This window comes from Lontra canadensis, unplaced genomic scaffold (assembly GCF_010015895.1).
Source record: "Lontra canadensis isolate GAN:19392208 unplaced genomic scaffold, GSC_riverotter_1.0 scaffold63, whole genome shotgun sequence".
NCBI lineage: Eukaryota > Metazoa > Chordata > Mammalia > Carnivora > Mustelidae > Lontra > Lontra canadensis.
The window spans coordinates 12,028,540-12,047,146 of NW_022631057.1; the positions used below are offsets into that span (position 1 = coordinate 12,028,540).

At 51.2% G+C, this 18,607-nt stretch overlaps 1 protein-coding gene across 2 annotated transcripts in view; it reads right to left on the minus strand.

Annotated features, from left to right (window-relative positions):
• Positions 1-9,831, minus strand: part of RAB7B (RAB7B, member RAS oncogene family) — a 22,377-nt gene extending 12,546 nt beyond the window's left edge. For both annotated transcript variants that reach the window (XM_032878467.1, XM_032878466.1), the window contains exons 1-4: positions 9,699-9,831; positions 2,357-2,425; positions 1,819-1,945; positions 898-1,113 (exon numbers count right to left, since the gene is read on the minus strand). In XM_032878467.1, the coding sequence (XP_032734358.1) occupies positions 898-1,113; positions 1,819-1,945; positions 2,357-2,409 (396 nt within the window). In that variant the 5' untranslated portion in view covers positions 2,410-2,425; positions 9,699-9,831. The remainder of the gene's footprint in view (positions 1-897; positions 1,114-1,818; positions 1,946-2,356; positions 2,426-9,698) is intronic.
• Between the last annotated feature and the right edge of the window lie 8,776 nt (positions 9,832-18,607).

Consider the following 18,607-nt stretch of genomic DNA (forward strand, 5'->3'; position numbering starts at 1 on the left):
TCCATCCATCCATCCATCCATCCATCCATCCAATCTGTCCATCTGTTTGTCTCTCTATCTACCCATCATTCCAAATGATGCCTCAGTTCTATCCTTTTCTCTGTTTGAGCCATTGTGAAAATAAAGCTCAAAGATGACGGCTCATTCTCTCATTTCTCTATTTGAAACATCAAGACAACCTTGTTCAAATGGCTCTTTTCAGGGTCATTTAAGCTTCATTTGGCACAAGAGCATCTTTTACAAATGAAGTCTACCTCTATTGTTATCTCATTAGTATGCAAGAAGCGAAGAGCTCTAATCAATCCCACTACAGCGGTAAACATCTACACGAGTGGGGTCACTATAGCTATGGAGCATACAGGCTGTCATATAGTTAGCCAGATGATCCAGAATACGTGAATGCTAATAAAAATATATATTACTAACTTTCCCAGAAAATTTAGAGAGTCAAGAATATATAACTGGAATCCCCTGTCTGACCCTGGGTGGAAATACTATTCTACAAGTTAATTCAAATTCCACCTGCCTTCTTCTGATGTCTTAATTCTTCCATTCCCTGTCTCTAGACAGAATTGCTTCCACTTCTCAGCTCCCATCATGCTATTTCTTGCCTTTGCTCATGCTACTTTTTCAGCCTGGAACCACCTCCCCTCAGAAGCCCTTTCTCTATTCTAGGCTTGAGTAGATCCTTTCACTGGGGTCCCAAATATCCAAGGTCTATCTCTATCATTGCATTTATCATAATCTTCTTTTAGAGTCTGTATCCACTGCTAGACTGCAAGATTCTAGAGATAAGAACTGTGTCTGATTCAGCTCGGTATGTGTGGGACCTACCACAGGGCATGGCACAGAGTAGGTGCTCACACAATGTTTGGTGACTGAAAGTATGGACAGTACCTGCCGGTCTGCGAGATCAATCTTGTTTCCCAGCACCACCATGGGGTAGGAGGGCTCCACTGGAATAGTTTTGGCCAGAACATCACCCCGCCAGGTGTCCAACGCTTCAAAGGACTCTAGGTCGGTGACATCGAAAGCCAGGATGCAGCCGTCGGAGCCTTTGTAGAATGTGGACACCATGGAGCGAAACCGCTCCTGTCCGCCTGTGTCCCAGATCTGGAGGGAAAGAGCAGCCACCCCATCAGGCCGTGATGAGGGCCTGGAGGTAAGCCCAACAGGGCCACATGATGTCAAAGTTTCCTTTTCTGGGTAGGAGGCAAGACAGCCCCGGCACAGGCACTTGGGGTCCTTCCACACACGGGCATCTTCACCCTCTCGCCCATGGACACCATAGCATCTTTGCACCATCGTCTGAGCTCGAGCATTTCCCCTGGCTCATCGGGACAAGCACAGTTATTCTCATCTGTCAGATTTGGACCTTGGGAGAGACTTGCTCAAGGCCACTTACCAAGATTTCCAGAGGACCTGAGACTAGGAGTGAGGCCTCCCAACTCCTAGATTTGTCCTTTTCCACACTCCCCCCACCCCCAGATCAGGGATCAGCAATTTTTTTCTTAAAGGGCCATGTTGTAAATATTGTAGGCTTTGCAGACCACACTGCGTGTTGCAACTACTCAGTTCCGCTGTAGCGGGGAGAGCAGCCATAGACTGTAAGTAAACAGCAGACACGGCTGTGTTCCAGTAAAACTTAATTTACAGGAACAGGTGGTGGACCACGTTCAGCCCCTGAGTTGAAGTCTGCTGATCTCTGCTCCAGACCTTTGTAGCTCCTGGTGCACACTGCTCCGTGAGTGGCTAGCTAGGGAATGTGGGATGATTTCCAGCCACGCATGCTGAAGAGGGAAAGGCTGAGCTGCTCACCTGCAGCTTCAAAGTTGTGTCGTCCAGGATGATAATCTTGGAGAGGATGCTGGCCCCCAGCGTGGTCTGGTAGTCCTCATAAAATGTCTTGTGCACATACCGGTGGAGGAGGGAAGTCTTTCCTACACTGAGGACAAACCCCCAGACACATGTGAGCAATGCACGTGCACGCACGCACACACACACACACACAGAGCCATACCATTTTCCAATCTTGCCATGCGCCTCCTGCTGCCATCTCTCCGAGAGTCTGAATTTCTAACACCTGCAGTCCCGTGACCACAGTGAGAAGTAGGAGACTAGAGAATGGACTCGAGAAGCCGGGACCCATCCACATAAACCAGAAACCAGGCAGCCCAGCTCTCAGGCTCTTTTGCTCATCTGAGCTCTCTCTCTTCCTGGGGGTGGGATGTCCTCCTTGGTGCCACTCTGAATCAGAGAGGGACCCATGGTAGGTGGGAAATATTCAGGAGGTTTCCCTGCCCTTGGATAGGGGCCGCTTCCCAACCCCCCATCCCCTGAGCCTCTCTGGGCTTACCCCAGGGCTCCAATGATGATGAGCTTCAGGTCCACCTTCTTCCGGGGATTCATGGAGGGATGTCAGAGCCTGCAGGGAAACAGAAGTCGGTTGCATGCTGGTCAGAGTCTCCGGCACCATTGTTGTTGGGGCTGGCCTCTGCTTTCCCTTCCTTGACGTGCAGATCACTGCTCTGGGCCCAGCGAGGTGGTGGTGTTTGCCCACAGAGACAGATGATCAGCAACCCTTACGCCCCCTCACCAGCTTCCTCTTGGGGCCTCCCTGAGGCTGCCAGTGTGGTGGCCCCACAGGACAGGCACATGGCTTACCCTTCAGCTTTACCAACCCTGCTCTTGGAGGCAGCCTGGAGTGCCAAGAAGACCGGACAGGACTGAACAGAGGCCTCAAGGACAGTCAAGCCTGGGGCCAGGGATGGAGGGCAGTGTGGGAAGAGGAGATGGGGGCAGGACAAGGGGTCCATTGTCAGGACTGCCCGGGAGGCTTTAGATGGAGAGTGCCCCTCCCCCAGCCCGAGGTGTCGCCACAATCACGGAATCAAAAAGCTCTTCTCCAATGCAGCTGGTGGGGGTGTGACTGGTACATGTTTCTGGAAAGCTACTTGGTAGCCTGTATTGACAGCCCTAAAAATGTTTCTGCCCTCCACTTCTAGGAATTTGTCGTAAGGAAATCATCTGAAATGTGGGCACAGAATCTTGTTCAAGAATGTTCTTCACAGTATTATTTATACACATTCGACAACAAGGAAGTGGGAAGGGATGCCTGGGTGGCTCATTCCTTGTGTCTGCTCAGGTCATGATCCTGGAGTCCTGGGATTGAGCTGCTTCTCCCACTCCCCCTGCTTGTGTCCCCTCTCTTGCTGTATCTGCCAAATAAATAAATGCAAATCTAAAAAAAGAAAAAAAGAGGACGTGAGCAAATAAATCATGGCATGCAATAAGCTACTAATGTGGAGTTTCGGAGAATATTATATTAATGTGGGAAAATGCTTATGCCATAGGGTCTAAAGTTTTTTTTTTTTTTTTTTTTTTTAGATTTTATTTATTTATTAGAGAGAGTGAGAGCAGGAGGAGGGACAGAGGGAGAAGTAGACCCCTGCTGACCAGGGAGCCTGATGTGGAGTTTGATCCCAGGACTCTGAGATCATGACCTGAGCCGAAGGCAGATGCCCAACCAACGGAGCCACCCAGGCTCAACCTCCTAAGGTCTAAATGAAAGACAGAAGACACTGAACTGTATATATGATACCACCCCAACTATTATGAACACGAGTTCCCACTTGTATAGAGAAAGGTCTAGAAAGAAATATACAACAAATTTAAGTGGTTAATTCTGGGTGGTAGGAAATTACACAATTTAACATGTGTTCTCTGTGCTTTTTAGTATGTTCCTTTTTTTAAATAACATGGCAAACAGGTATTATTTCTGTAAGAGAAATACATACGTGTGTATGTGCATTTTCTCTAGACAAGCATGCATTATCATCACTATTATTATTTAACAAGCTACAGCAAAACTGTCTCAGGGGGTTTGCTTAACTGGCTCTCTGGGTTCTACCCTTATAGGCGCACTTACGCAAACAGAATTCCCAGCTCCTGAGTCTCCCGTCCTTGGATGTACTCGGTAGGTGTACTGAGCAAACCTTGATCTGACTCGTCCTGGCTGAGGGGTCAGAAGAGCTTGATTTCCCCTGGTACTGGGAAAAAGCTCTACAGCAGATGTCCTCGGACCTTGGGTCTCGTTCTCTCACTCTGCCACTGAGGGGTTTTGGGCCAGTTCCTTCCACTTTTGGAGTCTTGACTCTCCAACTGGAAAGTGGACAGGTTGGGCCCCAAAGACTCAAGGTCCCTTCTGGTTGAAACATACTTTATCTACTGGAGCTGTAACTCATTGGCCACATGGGCCCTGCCTGGGGTGCCTAGTGAGTGCAAAGCTAAAACAACGAGCCCCGGAGGCTGAGGGCTGTTCGTGTCCTTCCATGAGCCATGTCATAGCCCAAGAGTGATTTGAGGCTCTGCTAAGAGCTGCTTGTCCCAAGAGCCAGAGCTGGTGTCACTGGACCTTCTGTTATAACCCAGGAGGGCTGGGTTGGCATGGCAGGCAACAGGTCCTGGTGATCCATGACAGTCATTCCAGAAATACCTACCTGTCCCCTGCTGCAAAGCCCTGCACTAGACACAGGGAGGAGCACAAGCATGGAACAAATAGGACCTGCCCACTAGGGAGTCATCGTGGGCAAAAGCACAGGGCTGAGTGCTTGTACCAGAAAGAAGGTGTAAAACATCCTAACAGGTGCACAGAGAAAGTTCTGTGGGAGTCTGCAGGTAGGGAGACAAGCTGGCAGTCCAACTGGGCCCTGAGACTTGTGGTTGGGAGGGATATTTCAGAGGGAGGGGTGAAGTCATCAGAACTCTGGGAATAGGTGAACGGACAAGGTAGTTGGTTTGCTTCAGGGTAGGGTGAGGTGAAGGGTATGGAGATAGGAAAAAGCAGGGAGAAGCAGCAAGTTTTAAGAGGGGTCATAGGGATCAGACCAAGATTCTGTCCATTCATTCCTTCGTTCATTCAGCAAACATTCCCTGTGCTCCAGACAGGCAGAGGAAGATCATTCCAGGTATTAGTCATGGTGACATTTTGTCGTGGGTGTCACTGCCCACAGGGAAACCACCCAAGGGAGAAATGGGTCAGAAGCCGCTGAAAGGTGGCATGTCTCCAAGCATCAGTTTCAATCTCAGAAGGGGAGTGAGAGCCATGGTGACCTATTTCATAAAGGCTTTGGTACAAGATGCTAACTTAGCTTCGAAAGATAATGCAGTGCCGTAGAAAGGGAGTCAGAAGCACAGGGCGGGCAGGGACAACTGGGAAAGGAACGAGCGCCTGCAGACCACCTGTACGGGCTGCTCCGTGTTCTCTCAGAGCCTGGGGAATCCGCCAAGAGTCCTGTGAGATGAGTACCTGAGACTCAAAGAAGCCAAGTCACTCATACCCCAGGTAGTATGAGCGCAAGCCAGAGTTTGAACTGAAGGCCACAGAAGGCTCCTCTGCCATGTTGCCTCCTCACCTCCTGAGTCTGGACCCGTAGAATCTGCGTGCATGGGATCTGGGGTGCTGGGTTCGGGTGTGGTGCGCCCCAACCAAACCCTAGAAGAGTTGGAGGAGATGGAGAGAAAAGCAGCCACATTGACAAGAGGTTCCAAATGGGAGTGGAGGGGACCAGTCTGTGGAATGAGAGCCATTGTGTGGGGACTGAAAACTAGGGTCAAGATTCGGCGCGTGGACGTTGGGGGCAATGGGTTCACAGGCTGTGACAGGGCCATGCCTCCATCTTGGAGTCGTCTGTGCTCACACCACACGCTGCTCGCCCGGCACTGTGTGGAGGACTTTGTATAAAAATACAAATATGCATCTCACGGAGAAGTTAAATGAGAGAATACATTATTATAGTACATGTACTGCCCAAATGAAAGGTTCAAGAAATGTTAGCTCTTTTATGACTCTTGTTAGCACACAGAAGGCACCTGAAGGACTGATACGACCAGTCTCTATTTTACCACTGAAGAAACAGATGTTTAGAGATGGGAGGTAGTTTTTCTCTAAAAACACAGCCTGGAAGTGGTAGAGCCTGGACTGGGAGCTGGAATTTGAATCTAGGCTTACCTGCTTGTTCTATTGTCTTCCATAAGCCTAGGACAGCGGCCACTTGGAGCCCCATTAGCGAGGCTCCGGGTTGGGTGGTGTGGGTTTGACGTGGGGCAGCGGAGCTGGGATGCTTACGACGGGGAAGCTGGTGGTGAGGGCACGGGAGGTAGACAGTGGGCATGTGTAACAGAGAATCAGTAGTACTACTGGGGAAGCACCCTACAGGTAATCAAAGGTAATACACAACATAAAAGTGGGCAAGGCATAGGAATGGGTAACCGGCAGAAGGCTTGTGAATGGTAAGTAGTAAGCTTTGAAAGGATACTCAACCTTACTGATTTTTAGAGACCTACAAAATTGAAAAATACTTTTTTTTTTTTTACACCTGCTAGAGAATGGCAAATTTAAAAAGACCGACGGTTAAATTTAGTGTGGGGCAAATGTACAGGGGATTTGCTATCGTATATTGTGGACAGACTGTGAATAGCATGGCCTTTTTTGGAGGGAAATTAGATAATGGCAAAATGTCATATCCCAGATTCTAATTTTAGAAATCTATCCTGCAGAAATGCACCTATGTGCAAACATATCTTTGTACAAAGATGACTGCTGGAGAACACTGCTGTGATCCAGTGTCCATCGATGAGCGATTCTCTACATAAATCGTGATCCATTCAGACTTTGGAATACGAAGCGGTTTTAAAAAGAGTTAAGTAATGAAGTAGAAAAATATGAGAGCAATTTAAAAAGAACATCCCTGAACATTTTGTATACTATGATCTCAGTCATACAAAAACAACCACCTCCCGCGTGTTGACCATATGTTTAGTATTATATTTCTGCAGGACATATGAATACCCAGAAAGCTGTGGAGAGATATTCTCCATCTAAATGACTGACAGGAGCTAGGGAAAGGCAGATGAGAAGCTGGGAGCTATTGTTTTATTTTATGTGCGTCTTGTTTTAAAAATTTGTTCCATAAGATTCTGTTGTTATGGTAATTAAACAGTATCAAATACAAAACCTTACAATTTCTTTAAAAAGAGCACATGGGTGGATGGCCCACGTCATCTGAATGTGACTTCCTGACAAGATGAATCCTTGGTAGCAGGGACTGATCACGAGTTTTGGAGTCAGAGTTCTCCACACATTCGTGACCTTGGTGAACTGCTTGACCTTGGTGAGTATGTTCCCTCCTGCGTAATACGGACATGGCTCATGGCCTTGGCTTATCCTGCAGGGCGGCATACCTCATTTCTTAGAGCAGCACAGGCTCCCCCAATGGGGGAAGACCCAGATAAATGGTTAACAACCGTATGGGATGGGGGCTGGTGTTAGAGGACTGGAAATTGTCGCACCTGCCACTTTCCATGGTGTAGACACTCCTGCCATGGCTGATTTCAAGCCACCCGTGTGGATCCTGCCCCAGCACACTGGAGGAGGGACCTCAGAGATGATCTAGTCCAACCCCGCCCAGTGTCTGAGCCATCTTGACTGCATCATGGCAAGACAGAACTAGACCTGCCCCATAGAACTCCTTCCCTCCACCAGCAGTAGGTTTCTCCTGGGGCCACACAAAACATGCTCGCTCCCTCTGCCACATGCCAGGCCTTCTGAGGTTTCAAGTCTACTTCTTGACTCTCTCTTGAGTCTTTTCTTCTCCAGACCCTTGTGACTCACCATGGCCTTGACTCTGAGCTCCCTCCCCCACTCCCCACCCTAGTCCCCTTCCACAGATTTGCCCTGAAAGTGTCCCGCCACTGCAGATCTCCTACCCCACCCTAAGAAGGCAGAATTTTCTGAGCTGGCTTTTTATAATAGCCTGGTCCTTGCACTGCGGATAACTAGCAGGAACAGGAGGGTGACCAGGACCATATCACTAGCAGGAGGGTGACCAGGACCGTATCACTAGGCGGGTTGGCAGAAGACACTGGCTGGGCTCACCAAGGAGGCATGGGCAGATTTCAGATGGTGGCCAAAGTCCCTTCCCATGTCCTCTGGGCTCTGCCCTTGGCCGGAGTTTGGCAACAGCTGTCCTTTTGAGCCTCCTCCCACTCCCTCAGCTGCCTGGGATACTTCAAACCTGGCCATCCTCTTAGAGTTCAGGCTGAGTCATCACCTTCCACTGTTAAGTAACAGGGAAAAGCTGGCTTGGGAGGCAGAGCCCTGCCTCCAGCCAGCCCTGGTCCGCCCAGAGCCGAGTGTGCGGGGACTCACTCTCTACTGCACGTGACTAACTCTTCTCCTCTTCTTGCCTGGCATCCCTTCTAAGCCTGGAGCCCTGGTTGCCCACCAGCCAAAGCTATGGTGTAGCCCAGTCCCTGGGGAGCAAGAGAGAGTGGGTTGATGCCCACCCTACCCCCCCTCACCCGCCCCAACAGCCCTGGGGCTCGGGGCCAGCCTTACAAGAACTCCTGGATCTGTTCTCTCACCCTCATACTTCCCTTCTCTCCCTACCCAGCTGGCCCCAATCAGGACCCAATTAAAATCTCCCGAATCGCTGGTGTTGGGTGGGGTGTCATTTCTGCGGACTAGGAGACCAGTGAGCAGGGGCAGATGTGACTTCCGAAGCAGACAGTCTCCCCACCTTGTTCCTATTGCCTCACCGCACCCTCACTGCCTCAAACCGATAAATATATCCGCCTTAAAAATAATGGGATTTAGGATCAGGGGAATAAAGTTTGTGTTTGAAAGGAAGCTACATATGGAGTGAAAAGCTTTATTGCCTTAAGGGAAGGCTCGTGACTCTGCTTTGCTCTCCTAAATCCCAGCAGGTCTAGACCTGCTCCCTCCAGAAAGTGTACTCATAGGCCTGGTTTCAGGAGGCTTAGCACTTGCTAGTGTTCTTTAAGTTCCTGAAGTATTGGTCCTGTCTCGCTAAGTAGGCTGTCAGTGCCCAGAGGACAGGACACTGCCTTTCACTTCTCTATCCCTCCATAGAGCCTGACCCATGCTGGGAATAATGAATCTTCAATAAATAGTCATTCACTCATTTCCATCCATCCATCCATCCATCCGTCCATCCATCTAGCACATGTACTATGTGTCTACCAGGCATCGGCACTGTATAGATCTGAGGCTAAAGACAAGTCACTATGTCTATGGGACTTCTGTGACGGGGCATCGACTTACAAGCTCAAATTATTTTTATTAATGCATAATGCCTTGCAATTATAGGGCACTTGGCAGTTTACAAAATGCCAGAACCATCCAGTGGGTTCCTGAGTCAAGAGCAACGAATTAGTGGCAAGCTGAGACTAGAATTCAGAGCTGTCCAACTCTGTTCATTGCTTGCTTAGCACTGCAGAGCTGTGCCGGGGATTTAGAACAAGAAGGACGCTTTCCTACTCTAGGAGCTCCTTGATCCCCGATGAGATCCACTGGCCAGCAGGTTCCACCCAAGAAGGTGCCCTGTCGATGTGGCAAGGTGACCCAGGGCGTTAGCTGGCCTTCCTCTACTGAGCCAGCAGCTGTATCCTCCCGCTGAGACGGATGGCCTGTGCAGAGCCCTGAGCCGGGCCCCAGCTTCCTGGGCTGGGCGGGGAAGTCCTTTCTGCCAGGCTCGCTGCCAGCCGGAGACGTTTCTCTGGCGTGGAGTGGGGGGGTCTTTGGGTTGGATCTAAGCCCTGCAGCTGCCAGATTCTAAGCCTCATCCTTGCGTGCCTTGCCTCTCGCCTCCCCCAACCCCAACCCAAAACCCCAGTACCTCTGGGGGTTGCTGGGACAGACAGAAGAACTGAAAAGAACTTCCAGGGCGCTCACAGCTGTGGCTGCTTAGCATCCGGCCTCCGAGGGCGGTCGGCGTTTCTCTGAGTCCGGGAGTCTCCTCTTAGAGCAAAGATCTCTGAGTCCGGGGGTCTCCTCTTAGAGCAAAGATCTCTGAGTCCGGGGGTCTCCTCTTAGAGCAAAGATCTCTGAGTCTGGGGGTCTCCTCTTAGAGCAAAGATCTCAGCCGGTTCAAAGGAAAAAGGCTTTGGATCAGAATGGCTTGTTGAGGCCAAGCGACTTCCTTCTGTTTTCCTCCTCTCCCTCTCCTGCACAGACTTGGGAAAGTTGCAAAAGAGGCCGCCTGGGTGAGCTCAGCTGCGTGGGTGGAGGGGGTGGGGTGGAATGGGAAGCCCGGCTTCAGAGCTCCCTCGGTGGGGTGGGCCCCATGAGAATTGAGTTTACAGGATGATGGCCCCCGAGGGTGGGGCGGGGGGAGGAACAAGGAATGGGAGGCTCCAGTGTGGGAGCGTGCCGGTCGGAGCCTGCCAGGAAACACACAGGTTTGTGGGCACCGTGCAAACCTTCCGGCTGGTTTAGGAACCTCTGCAGGGGCAGCTGGGAGCCCTCCCAGGAAGGGGACCTTTTCTCTGTGGAAGGATTGGATTCCCATGTGCAGCAGATTTAGTCCCACCACGAGCCTGGCAGGGAGATGTTCTGGTCCTCACGCCTTGTCCTCACCCTAGTGCAGTCCGTCCCCCGCATGGCACCACCTGGGCATTGCACACGCTTGCGCGCGCGCGCACACACACACACACACACACACACATGCATGCACACAGCACCCTGTCCTGCTTAGGACGGGGAGGCAAGTCCTGACATCTCCCTGCGCTCTCAGATGAAGGTGTGCGTCTCCACCTGAAGTACTTAAAGAGACTACGGTAATTTTCAGCACTGTTAGCACTCCGTGGAGCTGTTGGAACCATGCCCTGGGTAACCACGGCTGGCAGATAAAAGGGGAATATAAAGTGAGTTTAGACAAGCCTGCATTAAATGGGTGCCCAGCTCCCCGGGGCTCTCCTTAAGGCTTGTAACACATTCGATGGCGCCCTCCGGCCCCACGTTCCTTCCTTCCTAGACGGGCTGTTTCCTCCCTGGTGGGCTGTCCCTTAGTTTCACAGTCCTCACTCTCCTCATTCTTCCTCGCCCCCGTTGATCCTCTGGCCCCGCCCCTTTGTTACTGTCTGTGTCTGTCCTGTCCGCTGGGCTCCCGCTCTGCACAGGCAGAGCCAGTAACCTTGAACCCCACACCTTGCCACACGCAGCACCAGGGACCGGCCTGGGTACGGAGTTTCCAGTGGGACAAAAGCTCCGGCTGAAGCTCAGGCCCTTGTTCCCGTTAGCATACGTGCGTGCAGGGAGGACACGCGGATCTCCCCGAAGGCGGATCTCCCGGAAGCTCCCTAGAGGACAGGAGGCACCTCCCGAGCACGTTTATGCATCCTATTCTGCTTTGTTTGCCTGGGAAAGGGCGCACCCATCCACCCTCGGGAGGACCCCGGTATAGGACATCTCATTTGTTCTTACGCGGCTGCTCTTTAGAATCTACCGGCCCCTCCCCACCCTACATTCTTCTACTTTTCTGAGACTAGGTTTTATTTTTTCTATTTTCCCTTTCTTTTTTTTTTTTTTTTAATTAAATTTTAGTTAGTTAACATGCAGTGCCATATTGGTTTTGGGCAATAAGAGTTCCCGAGACAAGGTTTCCGATGGATGTGTGTGTGTGAGAGAGAGAGGGAGTATGGGAATGAGGACGAACCCCCGCAGAGCGACGAGACATACCTGAGCCTCTTGGAGAGAACACGTAAAAGTCACCAACCACAGGGTCTGCCGTTGTGGGTGCGTTCGGGTAGGGGAAGTGAAGTCCCCTCGCCTAGTCCTTACAGTCTCTGAACATAGGAGTGAAACTTAGACTTTCAGGGGATGTTTGCAGAACCGTCTTTAACACCTTTGAAAGCCACCGTCAGGCTTTAGTTCCCACTTTTTCTGTCCGCATGGATCAAGGGTCAGCAACGTTCCTTCTCTTCCTCTGACACATGCCACAGTGGAAAATGGTGACCGGCCGCCTCTCCCCTGCAGGGGCAGCCCTGACCCTGCCTTCATGGAACTTCCTTCCTTCTTTCCCTCTTGCTTGCATTCATCCAGTCATCTGAGTATGTCCAGCCCTTTGGAGCGCGAGACATGCACTTGATCAGTGGAAATAAGACATGGTGCTGATAATGCTTTAAGAAATGCAGCTACGGCGGCACCTGGTGGCTCAGAGGGTTAAGCCTCTGCCTTCAGCTCAGGTCATGATCTCAGGGTCTTGGGATCTAGCCCCGCTTCTGGCTCTCTGTTCAGCGGGGAGCCTGCTTCCCCCTCTTTCTCTGCCTGCCTCTCTGCCTACTTGTGATCTCTGTCTGTTGAATAAATAAATACAATCTTAAAAAAAAAAAAAAGAAATGCAGCTATGGAGTTGTGAGAATTTAGAGGATTTAGAGGAGGAAAAGGCTTTGTGGAAAGGAGGGATTGGAATTGGAGCTTGAAGGATGGACAGGATATGAACATGCACAGATTGTGACAAGCAGAGGAGGGAATCAAGTTCAACATAAGAAGTGATCGGTGGATGGAGGGAAGGAGGTGCCGACTGTCTGCTTGGCAGGAGAGAGTGCAGAGAGGAGGCTCCGAGTCAAGGCTGACCATGCAGGACAGCGATTTCAGTCTGGTTTCTCCAGGCACTGTGTCTAACGTCTCTTCACCAGAATTTTAACAATTGTTGTAAAAGGGATGATTTTGCGGAAACTGCTCCTCTGTAAACAGGATAGAAGGGTTCCTTGGAACAGAAGTGTGTGAGTGAGAAAATGGGGACAGTTTGGATCCAGAGTAGAACAGTTGTGAGAGGAGGACAGGAGGTCAAACTGAGGCATGGCCCTAGACAGCCCTCATATCAGCTTGGATTCCATCAGCATGCAGTGGGACAACTGGGGAGTTGGGACCATGGGGAAAGTGTGATTCCAGCTGGGTTTCAGAAGTGTGTGTGGAAGGAGGAGAGACCAGACTCAGAGCATCATGACAATCTTGAAATACACCTGGTGAAAGGTAATGACCAGGGATATGGAGACAAGGAAACAAGTTGTAGAGGCAGTTTTGTGACAGAACCAACATGGCAGGGCGCCTGGGTGGCTCAGTTGGTGACGTGTCTGCCTTTGGCTCAGGTCATGATCCTGGGGTCCTGGGATGGAGCCCCATACTAGGCTCTCTGTTCAGCGGGGAGTCAACTTCTCCCTCTTCCTCTGCTTGCCATTCCTCCTGCTTGTACTCTCTCTCTGTCAAATAAATAAATAAAATCTTAAAAAAACAAACAAACAACAACCAACATGACTATTGTGAAGATTCAATCCCTGACTGTTGGGTCATTCAGCTGCTGTCACAGGGGTCCTCCTGCCTAGCCAGCCCTGAGCCGGTGCTACGTGTTCAGTGGGCAACAGGACGTCTTTTTTTCCTTTTTAATAGACTTTATTTATTTATTTTTGCGAGAGAGAGAGAGAGAGAGAGAGAGCGCACGCACAGGTGAGTAGGGGAGGGACAGAGGGAGAGAGATTCCCAAGCAGACTCCATACTCAGTATAGAGCCTGATCTAGGGCTCAATCCTGCAACTTGGAAATCATGACCTGAGCTGAAATCGAGAGTCAGATATTTAACTGTCTGAGCCACGCGGGCGCCCCGAGCTCTCAGTAAACCTTAATTACCACGGGAGACGTGCTGCTGGAGTAGGAAGGAGCGCAGGCAGATGGAGGGATGAGCTCGGGTCAGGCTCTGCTCCCTGAGCCTGCCGAACAGCGGGGATGCAGATGCCCTCGCTGAGAGCGGAAACAGAGAGCTGCGAAGGGGATATGGGAGCTTCTGTTTTGTCTAAACTGAGGCTGAGACGCCAGCAGGACGTCTCCGTGGCACCAGGGACATGTGGTGCCGGAGGATCTGCGGGGGCGGGCTCTCCCTGTCCTGTGCATGCTTTTGTCCCCAGACCATGGCATAGCAGGGGGCGCATGCTCAGTGCTCAGCCCTGACACGCCCCCCTGACCCCACCCAGGCCCAGCCCCTGCCCCCCTTCTCACTTCCCGCCAGAGCAATTCTGGTGATGGCTCTTGCCGTTTTCCCTGTCCCAAATCCACCAGCGCTGCCACCACGGGTCTCGGAGCCTGCAAGCAGGGCGCCAGGGCAGGAGAAGCAGACACGGGGCTGCATCTGGGCTGGAAGATGGGCAGAGCCCCTGGCGCCCCCAGCAGCCTCCTGGGGAGGCCAGAGACATCAGAAGTGCAGGGACTCCATGCCCGCGGGCAAGACTCTGACCAACGGGGACAGGAGAAAGCGGAAACCTGCAGAGAGTTCACGCTCACCCGCCACCCTGCCACCTGGTCATGGGACCTTTCTGAGCTGCACCGGGTCCCCACCGCCTTGTGGCGATGTCTGGGGAAGCGAGCAGCACAGGAGCTTGCTGCAAACGTGGCGTCGGCTCGAGTCGCCTTCTTGTACGTTTTCCTTCTCTCTCTTCCTCACTGCCCTTTGCCCGCTCTTGTTTCCTCCGCATTGAACTTCCCAGTAAAATGTTAAATAGAAGCTTCTGACTCAAGAATGAAAAAAAAAAAATTTTCCTGTTAGGGAACTTGGGCCAGGATAGGGTTCCACAAATACGCGCTGGGTACACGGGGGCGTTAGAGGACTCGAACTCCGGTTACACCGCGCAGGGAACGACTGAAGACCGAAGACTTCACTGGAAAAAGTCGGACATTTGCAAACCGTCTGCTTGGAAAGGGCGACACGGGGGTTGTGTCCGTGGCTCAAACCCGCGCAAGAGGCACCTTATCTCCTAAGGGAAGGGGAGAGACAGGAGAGAGAGGAAGGCTGAGGAGGAGCTGGAAACATGCTCACATTTGAGAAGCAGGAGAGAGAAAAAGATCCCAGCCGCAGGCCTGCAGAGGCAGACGCCACTGGTGTCCATTCAGGCCCCCCACACGTGAGGCCCCCCTGCAGATAACGCGTAGCCAGGGGTTACGGTTGAGCTGGTGGACAGAACCGTCAACCAGACAGAGTTCCCGCCTCCCGGAGCTCGAGTTGAATAGACGTGGGGGAGATGTCCTGCTGGTCCCTTCGCCTCCTTCAGATCTGCTGTGTCAGCGGGATCGGCCACCCTCCTTGTCTGTGGGACACAAAGAATGACCCTGAGGTCCTAGGGCTGTGGGAACCACGAGACAGAAGGGATCCCCATTCTTGGGTTGTGCGACTCATCCCTCGGACGGTTCACGTGAGAGAGAAACTTTTACTGTGTCGCAACACTGCGATTTGGGGTTTATCTGTTACAGTAGTTGGTGCTACGTCATAACCTGGCGAGTGTTGGAAAAGCAAGAGGCGGATGGTGAAGCGGGAGGAGTAGAAGCATGTTCTGGTCCCGAGGCCCGGTCTTGCGTGTCCTTCACACACCCCAGGTTTGTGGTCCGGGAGTAAGTTCTCCCATGTGTCCTCTCCCCTCACCATCCCCGCGGGTACGAATTCTTCTGGAAGATCTGCCCAGCCAGGTGGCTGAGCCCTGCCCTCGAGCTTCACTTAGAGAATGGATCAGGCTTCACAGTCCTGAGACCTCTGACTCTCACCGCGGGACAGTCATCTGGTCACCCTCCTGTGGCTGATGCCCGTGCCAGAGCTCCTCAGCCAAAAACACAGAAGCAGCAGGAAGAGACGGATGATAGGACGTTGGGAAGGACAGAGGCAGGGTAGCCGGGGCGGTCTCAGCACTGCGGACTTGGGAGCGATCTCCCCGTGTGCCTGCCAGGCCCCAACACCCGTCCTCCCTGTGGGGCCCCTCAACATCCAGCTTCCCAGGAGAGAGAGAGAGAGAGAGTCTGGTGGGCGTGGCTGAGGCCTGTGCCTGGAATGTGGGTGCTGATGACAGGACTGCCAGCCTGCCAGCCTCCCACGGAACAGGAGAGGGACGACTCCTCAAAAGAGGTGATGCCCAGCCCAGACACAACAGGTTCCCTGGAACCTGCATAGCGGGGTCTTTCTTCCACAGACAGGAGGAAGCTGTCTGGAGCTTCTTGGGATCAGCAACTGTGGACTTGTCAGTAGCAAATGAGTTTTTATTTTAAAAGGTAACTATTATTGGGGGGAATGACCAAAATCTACCTGTCATCCTTGCCCTGGAGACATCCTGAACTGACATATACCTGGGCTTGGGGGAAGGGAATAAATTAGAAGCAGCGGGGACACCTGGCTGGCTGAGCCGGTGAAGTGGCTGCCTTTCAGCTTTGGGTCATGATCCCAGGGTCCTGGGATCGAGTCCTGCATTGGGCTCCTTGCTCAGCTGGGAACCTGCTTCTCTCTCTGCCTGCCTCTCCCCCTGCTTGGGCACGCATGCTCTCTCTGGCAAATAAATAAGTGAAACCTTAAAAAAAAAAAAATAGCAATGAGGGTGAGGGGCCTGGAGACGTGGATTCTAATTTCACTACTACTTTTGACAAGTCATTTCATTATTTCATCACTCCAGTTTCCTCATTTAGAGAACAGGGTAATAAGACCTTCTCTAATTTACAGATTTTTTTTTTTTTTTTTTTTGAGGGGGAGAACAAAGAGAAGAAAGGGAAGAAGGACAAAGATACCAAAAGCTCCTGAAAGGACTTTGATAAGCCGAAAATAAACACATGAGCGCCGCTGGTTAGTGACGCATCTGTTACAGGTTGAATTGTGTTTCCCCCAAATACATGTTGAGTCATAAGCCCCAGTCCCTCATTTGGAAAGAGGGTCTTGGAAGATGCAGTTAGTTAAGTTGAGATGAGCTTGTACTAGAGTAGGGAGGCCCTTAGCCAATACAGCTGTGTCCTTAGAAGAGAAGAGACACAAATACAGACGTACAGGGGACCACCGGGCAGAGACTGAAGTGTCGCCGCTGTAAGACAAGGAACGCGAAGGACTGTCAGCCGTCTCAGGAAGCTTGGGAGAGGCAAGAAAGATTCTCCCCTATGGGTTTCAGAGAGATAATGGCCCTGTTGAGCCCTTGATCTTGGGTTTCTAGCTCCGGGAGCTTGTGAGCTGGTCTATTCCTGTAGCTTTAAGCCACCCCATTGTGGCACTGTTCATGGAAGCCCCAGGGAACTGAATACACATCCTTTAACGGATTCCCAAGGTGCAGCAAAGCTTGGCCAAAGCTCTTGACCTACCACTGAGAGGTTTGTGACCTAGGATCAGACATGGGACACGGGACAAGGACCCGAGTTTCAGGGGTGACAGCATGGATATGAGGGTCACGAAGAGCAAAGGTCAGGTTTGGGAAGCCCACGGGGCTACGCTGGAGCCGAACCAGCAGAGTTTAGTCCACACGGACGGAAAGCATCACTTCTGCCTGGAGAGACAGCGCGCTCAGAGCTGAACTGGCTCTCAGCAGCCTCGGGCCTGCTCTTACTTCCTGCGGGCACAGAGCCAGCACCGCCCTCATGCCCCAGGCCTCCTGCACTCAGGCCCCGGGTCCGCAGGGACATGAAGGCACATGCAATCCATCAGGGGAGCCCGCTGCGCGGAGATCGCGTTTAGGGAGGGAGCCTGCTGGGATGCTATGTGCCGGTGACCTCCCACACGGCTCTTGGGTGCTTGTTTTAGAGGCGTCATAAAGCTTTTTTGCTCTAGGCCCTTCTGCCCTGTGTGAGATTTGCCCATGCTGAGTGTGGGTCTGGTCTCTGGGTGATGAGTGTTTACACATACACACTGTAGCTGTTGGATCCTCACAATAACCCATGAGGTGGTTACTGTTAACAGGCCCATTTTACAGATGAAGGAACTCAGGGGCAGAGCTCCCACGACTGGTATCGAGAAGCCAGCCCAGGCCTGTACGACTCTGGAGACTGTGATGCTGATTGCTCTAGTATATTCCTTTGATAGTTTATTTGGATCAGGCTGTTCTGAATTAACTCTGGAAGTAATAATTTAGTAAAAAAAAAAAAAAGAATGAACAAAACCAAAAAAGTGTGTGTGTGTATGTGTGAAGCTGGGATCACCATGACTTCATACTTAAAGGGGGAGGGGAGCTAACATGATGAACTAAGTCCTTCCATCCAGGAAAACCCATAGCTCTGGGAGGTGGGCATCTCAGAGACATGAAGTCACTAGCCAAGGTCACCAGATTGATCCGGGCAGGGCACAAATGTGAATCCAGGTTCAAGTTCAAATGCAAACCTGCTGTGTCTTCCATGACCTCTGTGCCAAAAGTGACAGCTGGGATCTGTCCTACCGATCGTAGAATAACTCACTTAGTGCCTGGCACAAAATAGTTATGCGATTGGGTTGAATTAAACCCAAATGAATCTAATGTTCATTAAGAGAGGATCTGATCAATAAAAGACACCGTGCAGATGTTCCAAGATATCCCAAGAGCTGACTGTGCTGATGTGGAATCTGTTACGTCAGCAGTTTAGAGACAAGAGTGTGTAGCATCACCCCCCCATTTTTCCCCCCAAATTTTTGTTTATTCATTTGAGGGAGAGGGAGCACATGAAAGGGAGAGCACGAGCAGGGGAAGCGGCAGTGGGAGAGGCAAGAGCAAACTCCTCAATGAGCAGAGAGCCCAATGCGGGACTCCATCCCAGGACCCTGGAATCATGACCTGAGCTGAAGACAGATACTTAACTGACTACGTCACACTGGCACCCCTATGATTCCTTTTTTTGCAGGAAAAAAATAATTCCTTACCTATGGCTATTTCTGTGTATACAAAGTCTGCATAAAACAACTTCAAATTAATAATAATGCTTATCTTTGGGGGTTAGGATCATTGAGGACTTTCACTTACTTTTTAATAAGAAAATCCTTGAAGATACTTGCATTTTG